The 16139-nt window shown below is 41.0% G+C and overlaps 1 protein-coding gene across 6 annotated transcripts in view; it reads right to left on the minus strand.

Annotated features, from left to right (window-relative positions):
- Positions 1–16139, minus strand: part of NUP214 (nucleoporin 214) — a 45877-nt gene that overhangs the window by 27886 nt on the left and 1852 nt on the right. For 4 of the 6 annotated variants that reach the window (XM_033012042.2, XM_033012038.2, XM_033012039.2 and 1 more), the window contains exons 3-19: positions 15233–15384; positions 14768–14972; positions 14197–14267; positions 13786–13849; positions 12965–13068; positions 12291–12397; positions 11561–11627; positions 10862–10985; positions 8814–8975; positions 7266–7722; positions 5700–5878; positions 4921–5012; positions 4216–4305; positions 3689–3838; positions 3293–3451; positions 1029–1132; positions 341–523 (exon numbers count right to left, since the gene is read on the minus strand). In XM_033012042.2, the coding sequence (XP_032867933.2) occupies positions 341–523; positions 1029–1132; positions 3293–3451; positions 3689–3838; positions 4216–4305; positions 4921–5012; positions 5700–5878; positions 7266–7722; positions 8814–8975; positions 10862–10985; positions 11561–11627; positions 12291–12397; positions 12965–13068; positions 13786–13849; positions 14197–14267; positions 14768–14972; positions 15233–15384 (2470 nt within the window). The remainder of the gene's footprint in view (positions 1–340; positions 524–1028; positions 1133–3292; positions 3452–3688; positions 3839–4215; positions 4306–4920; positions 5013–5699; positions 5879–7265; positions 7723–8813; positions 8976–10861; positions 10986–11560; positions 11628–12290; positions 12398–12964; positions 13069–13785; positions 13850–14196; positions 14268–14767; positions 14973–15232; positions 15385–16139) is intronic. The other 2 variants (XM_033012043.2, XM_033012040.2) reach the window with 1 other exon arrangement.

Genomic DNA, 16139 nt, shown 5'->3' on the forward strand with positions numbered 1-16139 from the left:
AGGCATCTTTAATTATTTTGTAAACTCCAAGAGCCATTCACTTCTTACCCTGAATTCACACAACCAGCAGTACCTCAGCCTGGAGGCTCTATTATTCTGCTTACTATAAAAAAATGTAACTTTTAGGGGAAATTTCTGATAAGCATTGAACAGTGTGTCACAAAATATAACCAATGAGCTTCTGTATTACCCAGGCATAGGTTAGTATCATTTTTAGGACATCCTGTCCTCTCATACCACATCCGCAAACCATCACTCTTCCTAGGGTGCACCCTTGAACATTGCTGGGGGCAAGAGAGAAGGAGTGTCAACACCACTCAGGAACTCATGTTTCACATACCTTTGAGCGCTGCTAAGAGAAGATGTATCACTGGGAACACTCCACTGAGATGTCTGATTATACAGTCGCAGCTGCTGTAGGCTGTTCACGAGCTGATTTAGTCTCTTCCTCTGCTGATTGATTATTTCCCGGTTATTAGCCAGGGTGTTAAACAAAGTCTCTCGCTCAGGAACTATCAGACGCCTTAAGAGACAGGGATAAGGACCATTCTGTATGTCTGGCCACAAGCAGGCATGCATACACGAAGTAGTTAAGTTGTTCTAACTACTTAAAACTCCATGAGGTCAAACATGGTTTGGTTTGAACACCAAAGCAGTCTGGTTCATCTTAAATGCATATTTCTCCTTCGGAGAAGTTTATTCATTCAGCTCATTTACTTCAAGATGTTTTAGATATTAGAAAGGCTACCACCAATGAATGCGTTTGGTTTCTAAAAAGCTTATAGTTTTTTCTGTAAGCACTATTTACACTGTACACCAAGATGCAGCAAGCTTGTAACACACAGGAAGCCAAATAGTCTGAACTTTTAACTCCCATTAGGTGTGTTAGTCAAGCTTTACTCCTACACCCTCTGAAAAAGATCATACTGTTAAATGGAAAAAGGCTTTTTTCTGTTGATTAGAGACTAATGCTCAATTCATTGACATGTTCCTTACAGTTGTTCTGTATTCCCATTTCAGTTACTTACTTCTGCTTTCTCTTCTGTTCCAGGTGCCGATCCCACTCCAAATCCAGAACATCATTCACATCCTGAACAGCAAATTTCACGTAGTGGTGCAAGCGTCGAATTTCCTACCATACAAAATAAAGTTAGCTTTTAATTCACTTCAGAAATCTCAGTTTCAGTTGAAGAAAATGATCCCAAAGGGTCTTCAGCCAGTCCAAGCCAGGTGGCACTTTCCCATATTTCTGCCTGGAAAGTTTTATCATCACAACAGAACCCAACATAGTGAAAATCTACTTATATGAATAGGGTACCCACAGGGCCTGGCTTGGAGATTTTATCCCAGCTTTCAACTAGAAATAATACTTTCCATAATGTTTGCAAAACACTGCCAGGTCTTTGCAGAAAGGGTTTTACAAACATCAGCCACTACACAAAACAAACCTTATTTCAAATCTCATATCCAGAATATGAGTCATTTGCTCCCATTTTACAATGTTGAAACTTCTAACAATTATAGGTGATCAAAGCTTTGCAGGCTATTCACATGGCTCTAGGATACCAGCGTTCACAGACTATGATTCATTAAAACATTCACAAATGCTCACAACACCCACATTAAGGCAAGGAATTAACTTGACTTTTATAGGTAGGAAAAAAAAAAAAAGGCACAGAAAGAGTAAAGTGACTTATCAACAACCACATAGTTGCACAACTGGCACAACTAAGCCAAGGACCTCTGGCTACAAGCCCTGTTACCTAAACAAAACCAGTATTCAGTCTCATTATTGTCATCCCTCCAGCCTGTTGTGAATGTACGTCTTGAGCTCCGATTTCATAAAACAGAAATGGAAACTACAGTTGGTTTCAGCTCATCTCAACAGAACGCTCACTTAAATACAACGATGAAGCAGCCAAGTAACACAGATTGGGAAAAATTCCACTGCAACTGTTTTCAAGATAGAGCGTGAAATTCTAATGTGACATATCCAACCTGAAACCAAATCCAGTCCTAACCTGGGCTGAGTGTTACACACTACCAAGCACAGGTTTCCTCTCTCCAGCAACTATGAGCATTATATAGCAACAACTCTCTGGACAGCAAATCCGTATGTCTGGACATCAGAAAAGCCTCAGAATCTTTAAAGCTTCATTGAAAACTAATACACAAAGTTGACTAAAGTGATCTTTTCTCACCCAGGAGAATGGGGATGTAGACTGAACAAAATTTAAGAGTCAGAGTAGAGCTGTCTTTCTCAAACTCATTGACCTGAAAGCTATCTCCTTACATTCCAATTCACTTCCACTTCTCTCCTGCTCTGTTATTCCCTCATGATCCTCTCTCATTTCAAGATTATCATCCCTCTAAAATCATAAGCACAAGCTTGAAATGTCAGACACATACTGGACATCAAAGCAGGCATACAATTAAGACTGTGAATCAAGCTACAGAATCCAGGTGAAGATGAGAGATCAGACCTAAAAGAAATTACTTCATGTCAGATGATTTCTAGTAACTGTCTGTGTGCATGCTCGATACCTACTGTAACATATATGACATTCAATTGTATTTTCGGCCTGCTAGTCAAACTCCTTGAGGGGAACTTACCAGTGTATAAAAAGACCAAGTATCATTCGTAGGGCACATTCACTCTATTTTGCTTATGGTTAAATAGCCCTCTCAGCACCAGAGCTGTAACAAAAGGAGTGCTTCAGCCCTAGTCTCTTTCAGGTCTTTGAAAGCCTCTTCATGTACTGCTGGTTATTTTCCTTTGTGTCCCAGCTCTCAGAATACCATTTAGCTTTATGCTCTGCCATCCATGAAATTAACCACACAATTCTGTAAGTCATAATAAATCATCAAATTGTTCCATAAGGCACTTGCTGAAGATAAAAATAATTCCAAGAACTTGTCTATAAAGTGCTGAAAAAAAAAAAAAAATTCTTTTAACTGAAATCCCTGAGCAAACACTACAGGCTGAGAAGGAACACAGTGTCATGAGTAACATTGTAAGCTTAGAATAGACTAGGATCTCAGGTGAACTACTTCCCTTCAGCAGGAGTTTTGAATCATCACTGCAAATGGCAACACCACAGAGGAGCTTTTAGGAGGATTTTCACAACGTCTTGCAACCTCATAGAAGACAAAGCTCATCACACTTTTACTAGACTATGTCGAAACAGCAAATACCTAGGGCAGAGCAAAACTGCTGGGCAGCTGCACACATGTGCCTCAGTTTTGTTTTATTTAAAACTCTAGATTAGAAATTGGCTGATATGCTTCATACCTGAAGCTGTGCTTCACTCTTGGGATCCAAAGGCTTCTTATAAAGCAAGTGTAAATACCCCGAGCTATGATTCCGTTCATTCTGTTCTCTAGCCTCTTCTACCCCTGCAAATCCCTCTAGCAAGGTTGTCTTCAGAATACTAATATCTCCATGAAGCGACTGCAAATAGAACAGATGGGACAAGGTTCAAAGTAACATTTTTTCACTGCCATGTCTAGCACAGGGGCTTCTGCAAGCATCTGCCTGAAAGCAGAAATGCAAACGTCACCCCCATATTAAAGCAGCATAATCAGATGTTCCATCTACATCAGCCCAGCTTTAGCAGGTTAAGTAGGAACATCAGGTAAGGAACAGTCATTGCCAAGGAGCTAAACAGTTTGAAGATACTCTGCTCACCTCTGTTGTCTCTTTAATTTCCAAGAGGAAGGTGTGAAGATCATCTGACTCAGTTCGCAACATCTTCATTTCCTCTGGAGTACCAACTTGGAAACAGGCTTTGGAAGTCCGGGCCTTCAGTTCCTCCATTTCCTTCTGAAAATGTGCAATCTATAAAGTCAAGCAGAAGAAAGTGCAGCCACTGAAACAGCAGGGCCCAGAACAAATGTTGCAGCTCTTGGGTAATGCTTCTACTACACCATCAAACACCTGCCACTTTGCAGCCAAAGCAGGAAATTCTTCTTGAATATTAGCAGGAAAGAATACTCAATTTTTTCAGCACAGCAGCTGAAATTAAAGATGACTGAACAGGACACACAAAGAGCAATTATAAACCAGGCTGATTATCTTGGGAAAAATTTCCATTCTGATTCCTAAACTACTGACAGACACCATCAGAACATAGGTGAAATGAAAATAAGTGTCCGTATACCCATACAGTGGTCTTAACAGCTTCTAAAATGAAGAAAACCGCTTGGAAATCTCACCTCCTCTCTGATTCCTGCTATGACAGGGTCTGAATCCTTCCACTGGTGGGCCTGTTTCTCTAAAGCTGTGCTGGGGAGTGCTGATTTGCCCTAAAAAAAATTTAAAAATCCAAACAACAAACCAAAACCAGTATTAGGGATATATCCTTAGCAACAGGGAGCTTAGAATATCAAAAAAGGCCTGCTGTTAGAATCTCCATTCAGACACCAATCACCACGGAGACAATTGTCATAAGCATCAATACTAGTTCCACAGCAAACTAAGACTGGTATGTGCATGTTTAAAGTAGGATGTGGACTGCCTGGAGATATGGGGCTAAAGCTTTATGGTAGAAAAGGAAATCTTTCTGTGTTGCTCTGTATTACTGCTTTGATTTTTAATATCCAGCAAATTTGGTGTCTCTCAATACAGTCAAGGCATCTCTGGACTGCTTATTACCCAGGAAAGCTGTGAAACCTAATTGCCATAACAACAGGAAGAATTAGTTTCTGCAACTCTGATTATGACAACATACATCAAAACACAGCTCTCTAAAGACATGCATAGAACATAGTTTTAGTCCCGCAGATTTGCTGCTATTTTAAATGTCAAAAGTTAGCTAATTCTTTGAGCTAAGTATAGTCACACAGTGCAATGAGTTCTAAGCAAATCATGAGCCATGTAAAACATCCACCCTCTAAAGAATCCACTCAAGTTGACATTACCTGAGTAGAGCTTGGCTTTGCTGCAAATGGGGTGATTTTGGCTGTCTTCTGTAGTAAAGAAGCCGAAGGCATATTTTGAGCAGGACGCGCTACTGGAATTTAAAAAGAAGAGTAATTTATGAACTTATACGAAGCTTGAGAAAACAGGTTGCCATCACACAACCATAATCACTGCTGTCAATCCGAAAGCAATTGTTGTATGAGTCCCAGTGCAAGAACACACCTTCCTTAGGTGCTGTTTTACTCCCATCCAACTTCTTTGCTAGCAGTAACAACTGTCACTCTGCAATATCTGGCTGTACCTCTCCTGAGGTCATTCAGACCTCAAGACCCCCAGTCACACGATCATTTGAGATGGAATATTATTCTGCTAACAAATAAGTGCTATCTAATTTAAACTCATTTGTGACCATTTTGAACTCAAGTCACTCCAGATGCAAGATAAGGCACTGATTTGTATGACTGCCCAGAAATATTCAGTCAAAGCTGTATTAAAGAACACTGAAAATGCCAGAACTTCTGGATGAACTTAAGCCGCTGAATATATTCATTTCACATATGGCTCTCTAGGGAACAAAGTACACAAATAGAAAAACTTCTCAGTTTCAGCACTAAGTCCATCAAATCATTACAGTGTGCAAATCAGGAGGTCTGCTGCATCAGTAAAAGCAGTAGGAAAAACAAGAAAGTAAGAAGCCAAATGAAGCTTGCTGTGTCCTAAAACTTTTAGGACTTAGTTTATAGTACATTATTCCCAACAATATGCATCAGCCTCCTACCTGCAGCAGGCACTGGGGTCGAAGCCTTCAGTGGTGTGGTAGGAGAGGCTGTGAGGGGGGGTGTGGACTGGCTCAGAGGACCTCCAGAAGCAGTTTTTGAAGTGGTTGAGAATGAAAACATTGTGGAAGTGCACTGACCACCACTGCTAGCAGGAGAAGAGGTGTCTACAGCACTGAACCTGCAACAGAAAGCAGAACATCTTTAAGCTCTGAACTGGTTCTGTCTGTTTCCCCCCATCCAAAATGAAGCACTAAGCTCTAACACATTAGCATCCTCTGGGATCAGCAACAACTCCAGCTCCAAATACAAAGTTACAAGTGTAGCTTCTGGAGATGGTTGGAAGGAGCCATTCAGGATCATTTCTGAATATGTGGAACCACAAAGGCTGCTACCATAGACCCACCCAGTGAGCAAAAGCCAAATGCCAGCAAAAATCACTGCTCTGCTTCAAAATGCACCTCATCATTTTGAACCAAAGCACCAACTATAGCAAATCTGAGCTGCCCTTCAGTGTCATCCCTGCAGCAAGGAATTCTGCTAGAAAATGTGATTTTCTATTCATCTGCAAACTCAGCTCCTCAAGGCAGCCAATTTAAACATTCAGTCAATTCACAAGCGTATCATTTGCTTTATACACAAAACGTAAAATTTAAGAAGCCATAAGAGCTGCCACTGAATCCTGGTATAGTAAAGATTTTTCTAATTAAAAAATAATCATGTGAACCATCAGAAATTTCTTATGATGCATTTACATGGAAATTGCTCTCCATTGAAAGCAGCTCCAACTAACACAGCCCCGTGTTTTAAACCATTCTTTCTAAAAACAGAGAGCAAGTCTCTGGAGTTGGAGGGAAGAATGGGTATATGAAATCTGAGAACACTCATCACTCAAATCCATTTTGCATAGTTTCTAATCAATGTTAGCTTTCTTTCAGTTGGTACGAACAAGCTTTGAAGGTTTCAGATCCTGAGTTCAGTGACCAAGCATCCCCTTAAGAACAAAACCAAAAGATCTGATGCCTTCTCCACTGAACACAGGAGCAGAAAAGAAATCCATCAGCTATGGGTACAGCTTCCTCTCAGCTCTGCAAGTTACTCTTTAGGCTGGGGGTAAGGAACCTTCAAACAAAGAAACTTGTGCTATCACCACCACACTAAACCAGTCCCAGACATAAAGGAGTTCAAATCCCAGTGTTCCCCAAGAGTCTTTTACAATGATTTGCATCAAACCAAGGCACAAAATTACTGTCTGATACCTACGAAACAAATGAAGGAAAAAACTAGTTCTCTGTCAACCTGGCAAATTATCAGTCTAATTTTTGGCATCGTCCCTGGACTGATATTTTGTCCATTAAAATAATCTCTAGGATGGGAAGCACTGAGGGTTTTCACAGCCAAAATGGCTATGTCTTGGACAAAGAGAGGCTTCCTCAGTGCTTTCTTGGGAGCATGGGGAACAGCTGTCAGGGCAAAAAGCCAGAAAACATTGTCAGAACTACCACACGTTGCCCATGACTGAAGCAACTTAATAAGTATCCAGTCACTGCATTAAATATTGTATTTACTTCTCATTGAGGTTCACTTTGACTGAAGAAGATGAGGGGGCAAAAGATGACTTCTGTGCAGCAGGTGGTGTGGAGAGTGGTGGCCCAGGTGAGCTGTCTGTAGCTGGTTTAAAGTTCATGGATCCAAACGAAAAGGAGGTGACGGTAGCTGTAGTGGTGCCTCCAGAAGGAGCGGGAGTCATGGATGACTTCGGAGAAGCAGAGGAGAAAGAGAATGTTGCTGCTCCAGTCAGACTGGGAGCCACAGCTTGTGTGGAGGCATCGGTGGCAAAGGGGTAAGGTGGAGGATCACTGCCCGTAGAGCCTGGCATCTTCACAGTTGAAGGCATAAAGGAAAAAGCAGCTGCTCCACTCCCTGCAGGAGGCTGACTTGAGGCAGGCGTGGCAGCAGCAACACCTGGTACTGTGTCAGGCTTTAAAGCAGTTGGAGGAGTGGTTGGAGTTGTGGCAGTACTTCCTGCAGAAAGACAAATGGGGGAGAGACTCATTTGGCTGCACTGACTAATGGCAGAAGGTACTGCAAGGCCAAATGCTATTTGATGGGGACAGTTCAGCATTATCTCGCTCACTGGACAGACGGTAGAGTGAGGAAGAGAGATGGCAGAGCCAGGCTTCCAGTCTCCAAACCCAGTAAGTGATACAGAAACTGCACAAAGTCCAAGCCACAATCAATACTACAGTCTGTCTAGATTAATGTTGTCTTGAATTTCTTGTGAAAAGGCTTCACCTTTCTCCATTGATTTTGATGAGGTTCCTGCCATCTCAAATAAAACAGGCTGGCAGCACACAAGTCAGCCAGTGCTGCAGAGAGGCAGGCTGCCAAACAAAAGCATTGTTTGAGGAATGAGAAGCGAAATTTGGGCTTACGGAAGAAAATGGTGGGTTTGCAATTATGTCTGCATGCATGCAGACAAGCAAAACAATCAGCTTACCTACCTACCCTAGCACAGGAAACTGCCTACTTCACACTGCATATGGCAACACATGCATAACTCAGATAAAACTATTACTCTACCTGCTAACACAATTTCATGGTGCAGCAGAAAGCTATTGTTTAAATAAGCTTTCGCTGCAGCCACACACCTTAGTTCATATCAAGGCCTTTTGTGGCAAAGCACAGGAAGGAAAACCATCACCTCTGCAGCATACGGACCATGCTCTGGGTCTGCACAGCGCTTGATCCTTGTTCCCAGGCAGAGCCTGCAGTCACTGCTGCAGTTCCAGTCATGTACCCCAAAGCCAGGCAAAGGGCCTCCTAGAATTGCTTTGGCCCTGTTCCCCAAAGCTTGATTGCACAGCAGAGTCTAAGTGTGCAGCCTGCAAAGTGCTTGAGACCCTGCATAATGGACAGGACTAGGTAATTTCACACTGATGTGCCAAAGACAGAGAACAGTCCTGGGAGCACAAAACCCCCAAGAACGTCTCCCCATTATCAAGAAAAAAAATATATTTTCTGTGACCACATACATGTCTGACTACCAAACTTACAGATGAAGATGACAAAAATCCACAAATGCAAGTGTTTCCCTAACCCACTGGAGCACTTACCTGCTGATTTTGGAACTCTCTCCCCTACTAACAGCAAGGGCTCTGGGGTCACAATAAGCGATTTGACCCCTGGGTTTTGATTGATCATGTAAAACGGGCAGAGCACACCATCCGTAGAGAGCAAGATCAGAACTGGAGCTGGAGCAAGGGTCTTCTCATCACCTGCCAGAGACCACATACATAAGTCCTGCAGCCAAAGTTTCCTGTTCTGTTCCTACTGTCATTGGCACCTTCATGCAGCTTGCTTAGCATAATATTTCTTACATTTCTCCCTTCTTGCTTTCACTTGCATCTTTGTTCCCTTGCTTCTCTGTGAATGCCCAATTCTCTTTTTTTCCTTATTTAGTCCTTCCTATTTCTGACTTCATGTTTCATAAATTCATAGAGGAAGTGTTATTCTGACAATCAAATGCCATCTCCTGAATGACAAAGCCCAACTTCCACCCATGAATTCCTGTGCCAAGCTCTTTCATATTTTGAAGAAGTCCTTTTTCTTCAGCTATATGCTGCACCCTCCTGCAATCTATGCCTTTCAGCAATCCCCATTCCATTGGGTCCTGTCACATCATTAACATCCATATACATAAAGTACAGAATAGAACTGCTAGGTAGCAATCCTTTTAACTTTAAAGAAAGTCAACATCAAATATCCCAATAATCTGAACCTCCAATATAAGATACCTATGTTTTGTGCAGCTGCAGCTTTGAGCCTAGTCTGCTTGAGTTCAAATATTCTCAACACAGTTAAAGGCCACAACTCCTTGTATTTCCCCCAAAAATTTCTGTAACGGTTTAACTGTGCTTAATTAAACAAAAAACCCCAGCAAATCTAGGATGCAGGAAAAAATCTGCTATAATCACGGTGCTTTGTCAGGCAGTGCAGTGGCTGGCCATGTTTCTCTACCTATTGGTTCTTCAGGAAAAGCATACAAGGGAAGGGCTGTTTCCACATGGGAACAAATTCCAGGGCAAACTAGGTTTCTCTGTAATCCAAACTTCCTGTGAACTGTGAAACCAATTAATGCACAGCCAAAACCAAGCTGACTGCACTCTGTGAGAACACAGGTAATGTGTTAGCAAAAAGCTCCTCCAAAAACCTTTCTAAAAACTCTAAGACAGCACAACCTGGGCTTAAAAAAAGCTGTTCTGGCAGATTCCTTAATCCAATAACTGTTTAGATTAACAGAGAAAGTGCTTCAAATTCAATTTTGCATCCAAGTACAAAGTATGACCTCAATTCCCTACTGTAGGTTTTCGTTCAGGTAAAGTTCTCAGTTAATCAGCACCCTCCTGTGCTCTTCAGGAACTCCTGACTGCAGTACCTTGCACTCTGCCTGAAGGCATCTCTATTTCAATCTGTCTCTGGGTTTCAAGGGAGAGTTTTCAGAATTCACTAAGGTACAACACAATAGCTTAGATGTACCTTCAGCTTCAGCCTCTGACAAGGTGCTTTGAAGAGCCTCCAGGCAGTGCAGAAGGTACAGCAATAACGTAACTGGCTAGATGTAGAGCACAGCAGGGTTCAGTCAGTACCGGCCCTGTGCTTCAGAGCAGCATTAAGACCTACGCATTCACCTCAATGAACTTTGCTTTTTCTGGCTTTGAAACTAACCCACTTTCCCTTTAGATCAGTGCAAACGTACTTCACACATAACAGTTCTGCAAAATGACAGAAGCTACAAGAATAAAGAAAACCTCCCAGGCAGTCTGAAATCCCTCGTGTTAGAATATGACTCCCTTAAACTCACTATTATCCCAGCTCTGTGAAACACAGACATAACGCAGGTGCTTTGTTTGCCATGTCTGTTAGTGGAGTATCCCAGGCTGCTGAAAGCTTTAAGGAAGAACAGTATTTAACACTTTGCCATTTGAATCCTTACAGAGAAGTAAGCCCACATGTGCTGTGGGCTTGGTATAAAAGGCAGGATGTGTGTCATTCTCCCTTTCATAACGATCTCCCAGAACCCCGGGCACCAGGCTTCCCCTCAAAAATATCTCATATATTGCTATTATCAGACTATTCCACAAGAAAGAATAACAAGACTTACTGATTGGGATAGGCATGTTACTGGTGTAGTCTACAGCAACGCCAACAGGCAAAGTGTCATCGCTCTTATCTGTCACAGGAAGTTCTGCTCTGCTGGAGTCCTCCAAAACCCATGACTCCCAGTTCTGCAAAAAGTAATGTTATTTTGACAACTGCTTTCCTGTGATCAGCCTTCTTCAGAACTCTAGCTTATTACAGTTGAAAGGTAAGACTGCAAAAAAGCTAGAGAGCATCTACTTAAATTTGTCAGATTAACAAACACCAGAAGTATCAGGGCTCTTCACAGATTTGTGAGTGATTTCTCACACGTCATCACATGTCAGAGTTAGTCAGACAGTTTTAATGTTTAACTTCAGTTGATGACCTCACATGAATCACTTTATTACAGTGAGCCTGAAAAGTTTGAGACTGCCAAGGGAGTCATGAAAAAGAGAATTCTGGTACTTGGTTCACAACACACTGTGTTTATGTTTATCTCTTCTCTTTTGTATCACTCAGATCTCTTGTTCATTTAAGAACTGCATTTATTTTAACATTCTGTACAACTCAGATGTAAAAAGAAAGGGGTTTTGTTTGTTTTTGAGGTGTTTTTTAAAAATAAACCATCTCACTGTATTCCAGATCTTCCATTGGTTATACTTGCTTAGATTTTTGAGAAGAAGGAGGTACCTATGCACAAATGCAACAGGAACAGTATTACCTGATCCCCTTGCCTGGCAAGAATGCTGACTTCTGTGGAAGCTGCTGAAGCTGCCAGAACTAGATCCCTGTAATCACAGATACAAATAGATTAAAATCAACAGAACAATCCATAGCAAGGTCACCAGCTCCACAATTTGTTATCCTCCATATAAATTCATAACTAAGAATACACATAACAATATAAAACTGACTTTTCCTCCCAAGATGAGGGAAACATGACTGGTTACATCACCACAGAATTTTTTAATTTTTTTTTTAATCTTGTTTAAAACTAGTCATCAGGGGCTGAATTCCCTTGCCAACCAATGATTTCATAGGCACTGTATCATTATAAATAATGATGGTCCAAGTCAGGTAGTTGAAAAGTCAGGAACAGCTTTTTCACGCAGATACACAATTAAGTGAGACAAAAGGTCATGTTTTACCCAATCTATGACTTACAATCTTAAGGGAAACGGTTATGACAGATTTTAAACAATCTTATGTACCTCCATGAAATCATAGTAATTCTCATCAAACAAATGAGTATGTTGGCATGGAGATAAAGCATGCAGGAGAAACTAGCTGTACTTTTACAACGCATTTTCAAAATAACAATTTTATTTCATTTCTCTCATATTCAGGTATTATACAGTTTACTAAGAGGAGGAATACAATATAGGGGGAAGCACTGACCACTCAGACATGCATAACATGGGAAAGACCTTGCCATGATCCCTGCCACTCACCATTCCTCAACATAGTTGAGGAAGTAATGATGCTGTCTCTCTGTGCAGCTCCCATAGCAAGGCTCCATGAAATTCACAAACTTCTCTGGTCTCTTCTCTTCCTTTTTCTGTAAGACCAACATTGATACTTTACCTTCCAATGCAGAAATCAAGTAATCTCCCATTCAAGAGAACAGGCTTCATGAGACCACTTGAAAAAATAAACAAAGCCAACAAACCAAAGCCCTCCCCCGAAAGACAACAGAACAGTAGAGGTACCAGGGAATTGAGATCTCACAACGACCCCCAGCAATGGAAAACTTGATATTAAATAAAAGCATATCATCATGCCTAAAAGTCTCTTCAATCTAAACAAAAATTACACATACACACACAAAAAAAAATGTATCAGGACTGTACATAAGGTAAAGTTTTCTTCCCAAGCATTTACTTTAGAGGCCAGAAGTCTTCACATCATAATTTGATCTCAGCAGAGAACAGGTTACTAATTGGTTTTCAAGTGGATACTACTTCCTCCACAAAATCCCCCCAACGCCAAATCCATGATTTGCAGTAGTACCAAACTCAAATTCTCCATGATGCCAATGTGAATAATAAAAACAACTTGCCATTGCAATAAACAAGTCAAGAACAAGCAACAAACACTTCTGTCGTTGGGATTTGCTGGCACTTACGGGCAATATGGCTATAACCACTTCTGGAGGTGTTTCCAGTGTCCCATCAGCCGCTGCATACACAATAGTAAAAACATATGTGCCAATCCACAGTACATCCAAAACTGAAAGAGAAGGAAACAAATACCTCAGCCAGAATCACTTCAGAACAATACTTCACTGTATATTGATTTTACCTGTGCACAGCACTCAAAGGTAAACAACACACAAGCAATCACTAACTTCTAAACTACCAAGATAAAGAATTTCAATGATTTGTCTGCAGAAGATCAATCCTATTAGGCATAAAAACTATTTGATCCCAGAAATTTCAAACACAAGCCAAAAGAATGTATTTGATTTGCTTGACAGTACCACAGGCAAGACAACGCCAGTGTTTCCAAACATGGATGATATTTTGGCATACCCAAATGAAGTGCTTCTGCTTTTCTAAACTTACTGCTTTGTCATTTTATTGAAGAGTCAAGATGATGAGATGAACCTCACAAGAAATAGGAGAATAGGATTTATATCCAGAAATCTTCAAGCTAAAGGGAGATTACTTGTGACAGTACTGTCTATCACATCGACAAGCAAAAAATAACCCTTAAAATGCATATTTAAAACATTCTAGAAATAGACAAGGACTCTGGCCGACTGGTAATTTTTTCTACGCAACCCAGAGATAAAGCATAAAAAAATATTTGGAAAAATATAAAAACCACACTGTAATTACATAACCATTGCAGTATGCAGCTGCGATAACTAAAAACAACATGAAAAGCAATGAGTACAAATATTTTCAAAGGGAAAACAAGTTAAAAAGGAATAAAAATACGTACCTTTAACGGGATTGTCTGAGTCATAAAAAGGAGGACAAGGGATTACTTTCTTCTCCTGCAGATTCTGCAAATAAAACTACTCTTAAATACAAAGAAAAAACCAAACTCAACAAACAAAGCCTATTGCAAGTTTTGGAGAAAGCTCCAAGAACTGGTTTAGAGCAACTTACCCACTCTTTAACACTCATTATGTGCCACTCTGAAATCATGACTTTTCACTCACAGGTGCAAACCTTAAACTAAACCCAGCTTTGGTCTAAGACACTTTAATATTACTGACGTGCTTGAGCAGTTTCACATGGCTCACACCATGTGCCACCTGACCAAACTCCATAGCTTGCAATGTGAAGAAAATAAAGCATTCTGCAAACTAGTGATTAGACATAAGGCCTTACTAGCAACAATACCTACCGGCAGATATTGCACCACAGTGCCATTTTGCCTCCCTACAGCCAGTTGTTTTCCCTTTGGACTCCAACACACTAAGCAAAAAAGAGAATTTCATTAGCACTAAGGAACTGGAGAGTTACAAAGGCCCCACAAATGCACAATCAATAAATTAAAACTGCAGGTTTTTTTCCCCCTGTAAAAACACTGACTTAATACTGAATTAAACAAATAGGGAGCCATGCAGTCACAGAGAAAGCAAGACTGCACAGATCAAAAACCAACAGATAATGAGTCTTATTTGCCTGCTTCCTTGGAAATGACAGTCAAACCTGAGACAGCAGAAACCACAGGTGGACACATTTAACTAATTCACAAGACACAGCAACTTCAATCAACTGGAAAAGAACAGTTACATTGCAACACATTTTCGGAGTCTTAGGAGTTTAAATCCTTCCTTTCTGTGAAGAATTTTTTTTTTTTTTTTGGTAAGAAATCTCATCCCAAGAATAACAGCCTGTCTTTTTACACCTATCAACCTGCTTCTACTCTCCAGTGTCTGACATTCTGTATCCTATCCAAGGCTGCCACTCACCAGATGTCACAGCTACAGAAGAAGGCAGTGTGGCATACACTTTCACAGAGTCCGTGACCTGCAGGACAGAGATGCTGCCATCGGACAGGCAGATGGCCACCATGGCGGGGCTAGCAGGGTTCCACTTTAGGTCATTGACAACTGCTGCGCTTCCCGAGTCCTTGGCCAGTTTGTGGTAAGCAAATGCACGTTTCTGCTGTTTTGCCTTTTAGGAAAGACAAATACATGGGACAGTCAAAGGTTGAGAACAAAACCAAGTCCTCCCAAAGTCATAATTCAAAGAGGTTTTGACCTTCCAATAAATTAACGTCTGATAAAAATAAGAAGATGATTTTGAGTTTACTGAACAATTCCTTTTAAAGACATTTCCCACAGAGAGACAGAAAATCCCACCCAAGCTATGCCTCTCCTCCTACTGTGTTATGAAAGAAACAAACACAAAACCCCACTTTGCGTGTGCTTTACCTGATTTAAGAACGTGCGGACATCAAAAAAGCCAATGAAGGAACCAATCTCACTGGACATCATACAGACAGACAGTGTGAGATTATCACAGCTCAGAGCCAGGTGCTGCACAGGAAACTTCATGGGAACTAAGGTACTCTGAACATTCTCCACTTAAAACACAAAAGAAAAAGAAGATAGAACAAATGGGACAAATTTAAATAGCTGTTCTTGTAAAACAATACCATTGGAACACGTTTATGCTAACGTATTTAAAAAAAAAAAAAAAAAGTGAAAGCAAATCCTTTAATCTCTATCAATACAGTCTCAAGAGCTGCCAAATCCCTAAGAAAAGGAAATTCCATTTTCCTTCCTCCTTTCCTGGAAGAAAAATAAGTGGATGGATTTTTGGTTTTACTTATGTATGCACATGAATACCTCGAGTGGTACAGTTACTAAGGACAACAGGAGAACGAAAACCATTTTGCACTTAGGTGGTGGAACATTGATTGCTTCCTGTCTTGCAGGACAGTCGTTTAGTCAGTGAGTAACTCAGCGTAAGAACTCCGTCCCTCCACTCACACACATCCCTGACGCACACACAGGTTCACAGCTCAAAGACTGGCTACCAAGACAGTGTGTGGCTGCAAGGAAAGGGGTAAATTCTGAAGTAGGAAAAGTCAACCTCACTGTATGGCAGGCACTGAACACAGGGGACCAAACCGGAATGAGACTTGCACAGAGCACCCTGGTGAAACATTCCCAACAACTGCACTTCATTTCAGCTAGAGGGACAAGAAATATTGTTCCTGCCTTCTCACGCGAGAACACTTGGTAATTTCAAATGCATGAAAGAGCATGACAAAGACTGTACTGGAAGCCACGAGCTCCATATCATAAAAGACCATGAGACATGAGTGTGCCTTAC

This window comes from Tyto alba, unplaced genomic scaffold (genome assembly GCF_018691265.1).
Source record: "Tyto alba isolate M040663 unplaced genomic scaffold, T.alba_DEE_v4.0 Super-Scaffold_11, whole genome shotgun sequence".
In the NCBI taxonomy this organism is placed as follows: Eukaryota; Metazoa; Chordata; class Aves; order Strigiformes; family Tytonidae; genus Tyto; species Tyto alba.